Consider the following 7,117-nt stretch of genomic DNA (forward strand, 5'->3'; position numbering starts at 1 on the left):
GTGTGTATCAGTTCATATATTGATATGAAGATGATTGATATGAAAACCCTCTTAATTTCCTCAGGTTCCAAAGCCTCTACTTCTTAGCAGATCTCCCACCCTCTAAGATCCAGGCCTGATCTCATCAGGGGCCCTGTGATTGGGCTATTGCTATCTATCACCTGGCAAACCCACCACTCTGGTGTCATTGCATTTAGGTTTGGGGAAGTACTAATTATTCTGTATCCCGTTTGTGTTGAATCATCCTTGGCATTAAGCAATCAGATGTGGGTGCAAACTGTTGAAATCTTTACTGAATATATGCTAAACTGATCTTCTGTATATAAAGAGAATTGAAAATGAATCTCGATGTGAATGGAAGGGGAGAAGGAGCGGGAAAGGGGAGGGTTGTGGATGGGAGGGAAGTTATGGGGGGAAGCCATTGTAATCCATAAGCTGTACTTTGGAAATTTATATTCATTAAATAAAAGTTAAAAAAAATTACAAATAAGAATTTTTCTATCTTTAATCTCTGAATGTTACATAAGGGTGAAAGCACCTCAGGCAACCACAGGCATATACTGTTGAGTCAAATATGGTGTCACCTGTTGACATGTTTGTAATCCGTAATCACAATCAGCTTACAGGTGATTTTTGTAACCATATAATTAATGGTGAATCCTATCTGTAAACATATTTTATTCAAATTTTATAGTTTACACTTTTTCTGGTCTTTTAAAAATATTTACCAATTTGGTAAAGGCTTAAATTTTTATTAATTTGCTCAAGTATTTGGAGTCATACAGATGCAGTGTAATAGATTTCAAGAGAAATCTACTACAAAATTTTCTGTAGTCTCAAGAAAATTTTATTTTCAAGTTGGGTAGGTGGAAAGTTCTGGAATATGATTATGGGTAAGAATCCATTTGATTTCATAATAGCGATGCAGTTTACCTTCTTGCTTACTGACATTCCTTGTGATGAGCCAGTGATAATAATGGATAGGCTCTACCAAATTGTAGTAAGACAAAATGTAATCCTGAAGATACAAAGGTTTGTGAATATTCAGTTGTTCTAGAGAGCATAGTCAGCCATCTGAAAGTACAAAAATAATTCTATGCATAACAAATTCATGTCCTGTTGAAAGTTGAAATTCTGCTTCCAGATTTCAATTTGATTATTATATGCATTTATCTTTGCAGAGTGTGAATGTTCAGTGATAGTAATGGAATCTCTCATATTTACATATATGTGCATTTATATATGTTGTATATAATATGTATTTACATATATATGTATTTTAGTTAAGTAAATGCTGGGTAAAGGTAACAAAGTGTTTGCCACAGTACTCCTCATAATTTAGCTTTTTTCCCATATATGTGTGCCTCTGAGAAATTGGACAGAATATGAAGGTATCCTGTTATTAAAATTAGATGGAAGTAAACTTGTTTTTCACCATAATATCTATTAATATTATATAATGAACTAGTATTTTATTAAAATGTAACTTTCGAACATTGTCTAGGAAAAAATCTGCATTTAATAATGCATGTGAAAAATATAAAATAAGTCTGCCTAGGATTGCACTGATTCTCCGAAGCAATTATAATTTAACCAATTTATAACTGAGCTTGTTATAAGTCTGTAAGAATATTCCTGATTTTAGAAGTAGTACTATGCATAACTGCCCCTAATTCAATTATTTCTTTTTATTTACAACAGAGATTTCTAACTACATTGATTTAGAATCAAGAACATGCTCAATTTCACTGAAGTAACAGAATTTATCCTTTTGGGATTGACCAGCCACCGTGAATGGCAAGTTGTCTTGTTTATCATTTTTCTTGTGGTCTACATTATCACAATGGTGGGAAATATTGGCATGATGGTGCTAATTAATATCAGTTCACAGCTGAACAGTCCCATGTATTTTTTCCTCAGTCATTTATCATTTATCGATATATTGTTTTCTTCAAATGTTACTCCTAAAATGTTGGAAAATCTGTTATCAGAGACAAAAACTATTTCTTATACCGGTTGCTTAGTACAGTGTTTCTTCTTCATTGCTTTGGTCCATGTGGAAATCTTTATTCTTGCTGTGATGGCCTTTGATAGATACATGGCAATTGGAAATCCTCTGCTCTATAGCAGCAAGATGTCAAGGGTTGTCTGTATCCGACTCATCTCTTTCCCATACATATATGGGTTTCTGACTAGTTTGGCAGCAACATTGTGGACTTACGGCTTGTACTTCTGTGGGAAAATTGAGATCAACCACTTCTACTGTGCAGATCCACCTCTTATCAAAATGGCCTGTGCTGGGACTTTTGTTAAAGAATACACAATGCTCACACTTGCAGGCTTTAACTTCACATATTCCTTGACTGTAGTTATCATCTCTTATCTGTTCATCCTCATTGCCATTCTCAAAATGCACTCAGCAGAAGGAAGGAAGAAGGCCTTTTCAACCTGTGGGTCTCATCTCACAGCTGTCGTCATCTTTTATGGTACTCTGATCTTCATGTACATCAGGCATCCCACCGAGGAGTCCGTGGAGCAGGGGAAGATGGTAGCTGTGTTCTATACCACTGTGATCCCCATGCTGAATCCCATGATCTACAGCCTGAGGAACAAGGATGTGAAAGAGGCCATGAGCAAAGTGATCACTAGAATGTTTAACCAAATAAAATAATGTTGAATGAGTTTTGTCTTCTATTCCACAGATGTTTGGTGATGAGTTGCTTCTTTTGTTTTCTTTAAGATTTATTTTTATTTACTTGAAAGACAGAGAGAGAAGTAGAGACAGAGAGAGAGGTTGTCCATCTCCGGTTCACTCCCTAGATGGCTTCAACGGCTGGAGCTGTGCTGATCCAAAGCCAGGAGCCAGGAGCTTCTTCTGGGTCTCCCAGATGGGTGCAGGGGCCCAAAGTCTTGGACCATCTGCTACTGCTTTCCCAGGCCATAACAGAGAGCTGGATGGGAAGTGGGTCAGCTGGGACTAGAAATGGTGCCCATATGGGATGCCGGCGCTTCAGGCCAGGGCTTTAACCCACTGCACCATAGTGTTGGTCCCTGAAGAGTCACTTTTCACTAAATCAGTCCATTAAGCTAAAAAAATTTTGTGGGATAAAAAGAAAAAAGAAAAAAGAAATCAACGGATTTTGCTGATGAAAATGCGAAATGTATTAGGAATGAAAAAAGGAGTCAATTGAAAAGTTCATTTTGACAAAGTTCATAGGTGGACTATTTGAAATTATTTAAGCACTGGGGGAAGACCAAAATATTTGCTTTTCTTTTCCAAACATGAAATTGATTTATTTGACAAATATTTATTTTGTTAATTTAGAAACTAATTTGTCAGAAAAAAAAACAAATATTTGTTTTGTAATTTGAATACATAAAACTTTTCTTCTTGATGGTTACAACATTGTTTAATACGTTATACTTTGGTTATTATTCTTATGTTCAAAGACTGTGTTTGAAAATAACAATACTCTTGTATTTAATTATTTTAAAGATGTTTGATATATCTTAAGAGAAAAAAGCAAACAAACATAGGTTCTGTCTTTTGCAAATTCCAGAACCTGCCACACTTGAACTCTAACCATGGACTCAGTGCTCACATGATCGTCTGTCTTCAGTGTGACTAAGAGTGGGTAAAAATCAGGTAGCGCATGTGTTATTGAAAATCCAAGGTTCTCCATACTTCACTTGACAAGTTAAAATTCCACAATAATGTAACACCTGTAGCTAAGATGTGATACTTATATATTTAGTTAAATTTCACATTTCAAATAAATAAAATATTTAGGATAGTCTCTGTTATCATTCACAACATATCTTATCATTAAATGTGAGCATAATTTGTTATTTATCTTGTACTTCAATTCTTGAAGTATATGAATGAAGCAACACATTAAGATCTTATTTCATTAAAGTGTCTCATATACATAAATGAACTGCTTTGTTGTAGGAAATGCATAGGTAAAAATGCAGTTTAAACATTATCAATTATGCATTTAATTATATATGTATCTGCAAAGATGAAATTAAAAAAATACAAGAGTTTTGCAATAGGGGAAAGCATTTTTTGTCCAATATTGATTTTCATATTTGAGACAAATTAGTAATGTATATACACTCATTCCACATACACACACATATGCCACAGGCAGCTCTTTAAAAGCATTTATATATGTAAGTGAATTGTCAACTTTGATCAATTATAATAGTAACTTGTCTGTAGCTGCAAAACTTAAAACTCCTAAGGACTTTAAGTTCTTTCTTAATAAGATTCATTGGTGGCAACATAAAAACGATTTCTAGATTGATTTAATTTTCTTTAAAGAGCGTGAGAGAGGGAGATAAATAAAGAGAAAGTGATCTTTCTATTTTTTTAAACTTTTATGTAATAAATATAAATTTCCAAAGTACAGCTTATGGATTACAGTGGCTTTCCCTCCCATAACTTCCCTTCCACCCGCAACCCTCCCATCTCTCACTCCCTCTCCCATCCCTTTCACATCAAGATTCATTTTCAATTATCTTTATATATGGAAGATCAGTTTAGTATGTATTAAGTAAAGATTTCAACAGTTTGCACCCACACAGAAACACAAAGTGTAAAGTACTGTTTGAGTACTAGTTATAGCATTAATTTACATTGTACAACACATTAAGGAGAGAGATCCTACATGGGGAGTAAGTGCACAGTGACTCCTGTTGTTGATTTAACAATTGACACTCTTTTTTATGGCATCAGTAATCACCCGAGGCTCTAGTCATGAGTTGCCACTCTTATCTTGTTTAGACAAGGTCATAGTCAAAGTGGAAGTTCTCTGCTCCCATCAGAGAAAGGTACCTCCTTCTTTGATGGCCTATTCAAGAAATTGATCTTTCATCTACTGTTTTGTTTTTTAAAGATTTATTTATTTTACTTGAAAGCCACAGTTACACAAAGAGAGGAGCAGCAGAGAGAGAGAGAGAGACAGAGACAGAGACAGAGACACAGAGAGAGAAAGAGACAGAGAGAGAGAGAGAGAGAGAGTAAGGTCAGTCTTCCATCCACAGGTTCACTCCCCAGATGGGAGCCATGCTGATCCAAAGCCAGGAGCCAGGAGCCTCCTCTGGATCTCCCACGTGGGTGCAGGAGCCCAAGGACTTGGGTCATCCTCCACTGCTTTCCCAAGCCACAGCAGAGAGCTGGATTGGAATGGAGCAGCTGAGTCTTGAACGGCACCCATATGGGATGCCGGCGCTGCAGGCAGTGGCTTTACCTGATACACCACAGCACTGGCCCCTCATCTGCTGGTTTACTCTCACTCTCCAAATGACTTCAATGGCTGGATTTCAGTCATGGCAAAGACAGGAGCCTGGAACTCTATTCAGGTCTCCAAAATGTGTGTGAGGGACCCAGGTACTTGAGCCGTCCTCTGCTGCTTTCTCAGGCATGTTAACAGGGAGCTGGATCAGAAGCAAAGTAGCCTGTATGTGAACTGTTGGTCTGACATGGATGCTGGTGCTGAAAGCTACAGGTTAACCTGATATGGCACCATGCTGTTCCCAAAAGCAATTGCTTTTGGCAATCGATGCACATTCATCATTTTCATGAAACACATGGCGTACTATACCAAATTATTTGTTTTAGTAGTAAACTCCAAAAAATGGTTAGCAAAGAATACAATTCAAAATATGATTGGGAAGCATTTTAATCTCTGTAGTCTGTTGGTAGGTGAACTTGGGTCATCTTCATTATTTTTAGCACATTTAACCCTTTAGAGAACTAATTTAGTAGTTAGTTTAATGTTAAGTGAAGAATGATGATATTAAGATGTGATTAAATCATGTTCTTGGGGGCCGGCACTGTGTTATAGCGGGAAAAGGCACCACCTGCTGTGCTGGCATCCCATATGGGTGCAGGTTCGAGTCCCGGTTACTCTACTTCCGATCCAGCTCTCTACTTGGCATTGAAAAGCAATGGAGGATGACCCAAGTCCTTGGGCCCCTGTACCAGTGTGGGAGACCTGGAAGAAGCTCCTGGTTCTTGCCTTCAGATCGGCGCAGCTCTGGTCATTGCAGTCATTTGTGGAGTGAACCAGCCGATGGAAGGCCCCCCTTCACCTCCCTCTCTGCCTTTTCTACTCTCTCTCTGTGTAACTCTTTCAAGTAAATAAATAGATCTTTAAAAATAAATAATATTCATGGTTTGGGATCCTAAATTTCAAATGAATTTGCAGGTGACTGGACAAGACACTGTTGGTCATTCACTCTGCTGTGGGTTAAGTTTTGCTCTTTCATTTACACATTCTCTTGTGGCTTGTAATACAGATTCTATGGCAGAAATTAAAACAATGTTTATATCTGCTGAAATTCATGCTGTTTTTGTAAAATACTTGCAAAAACTGTTGTCATCATTGTTTCTGAGCCTATCATCAGAGTTATATTTAAACATGTCTGACATCTAACCATAAATCCTAGTTCTCTCACCTTGTATTTCTCATGTTTCCCCCTCTAGCATCCTCCCACATATTTTCCTCTTTTCAAATATACATTATTCTAATATATAGCATATTAAGTCATAATTCTCTGATGCCAATGAATTCAACAAATGGGCTTTCTCTGTAACAAGTGAGAAGGAATTCAGGGGTTCTTGGTCCTTGGGCATTGAAAGATGCAGGAAAGAACTTTGATTGAATACAGTTCTGTCCAAAATTATCCAGACTAAATTGGAATAGTATATTGGTTTAGTATTTATGAAAAATATAGGGTGTTCGTTTCATAAACTGTTAGTTTTCTAAACTTGGTATGAAGGTTAAATTTAGGCTATTTTACATACATATATTTTTATTCTTTAAATTAAGAACAATTTAGTCATAAGATAGAGAGCTCCTGTCTGCTAGTTCATTCTCCAAAGGAATTCAATGGACCAGGCAGGCTGAAACTTTATGCTGGGAACTAAATCCAGGTGTCCTGTGTGGATGACAGGAACTCAAATGCTTCAACTGACCCTGGTGCATCTCAGGGTGTGCATTAGTAAGAAGCCTGAGTCAGGAGAGGAGCTGGAATTCCAACCCAGATACTCCAATTTGGGATATAGGCATCCCAAGTGGCTGATTAACACATAGGCCAAATGCCTATC

At 37.0% G+C, this 7,117-nt stretch overlaps 1 protein-coding gene across 1 annotated transcript; it reads left to right on the forward strand.

The window, feature by feature from the left end:
* The first annotated feature begins 1,735 nt into the window (after positions 1-1,735).
* LOC100352476 (olfactory receptor 5M3) lies at positions 1,736-2,671 on the forward strand. Its single transcript, XM_002708948.4, has one exon. The coding sequence runs from the start codon at positions 1,736-1,738 to the stop codon at positions 2,669-2,671; it is 936 nt and encodes a 311-aa protein (XP_002708994.1).
* Positions 2,672-7,117: the final 4,446 nt, after the last annotated feature.

This window comes from Oryctolagus cuniculus, chromosome 1 (genome assembly GCF_051225735.1).
Source record: "Oryctolagus cuniculus isolate XC-2025 breed Fujian yellow rabbit chromosome 1, ASM5122573v1, whole genome shotgun sequence".
In the NCBI taxonomy this organism is placed as follows: domain Eukaryota; kingdom Metazoa; phylum Chordata; class Mammalia; order Lagomorpha; family Leporidae; genus Oryctolagus; species Oryctolagus cuniculus.

Excerpts from the sequence above, each read along its gene's own strand:
- LOC100352476 (XM_002708948.4), top strand. The coding sequence starts at position 1,736 with ATGCTCAATTTCACTGAAGTAACAGAATTTATCCTTTTGGGATTGACC.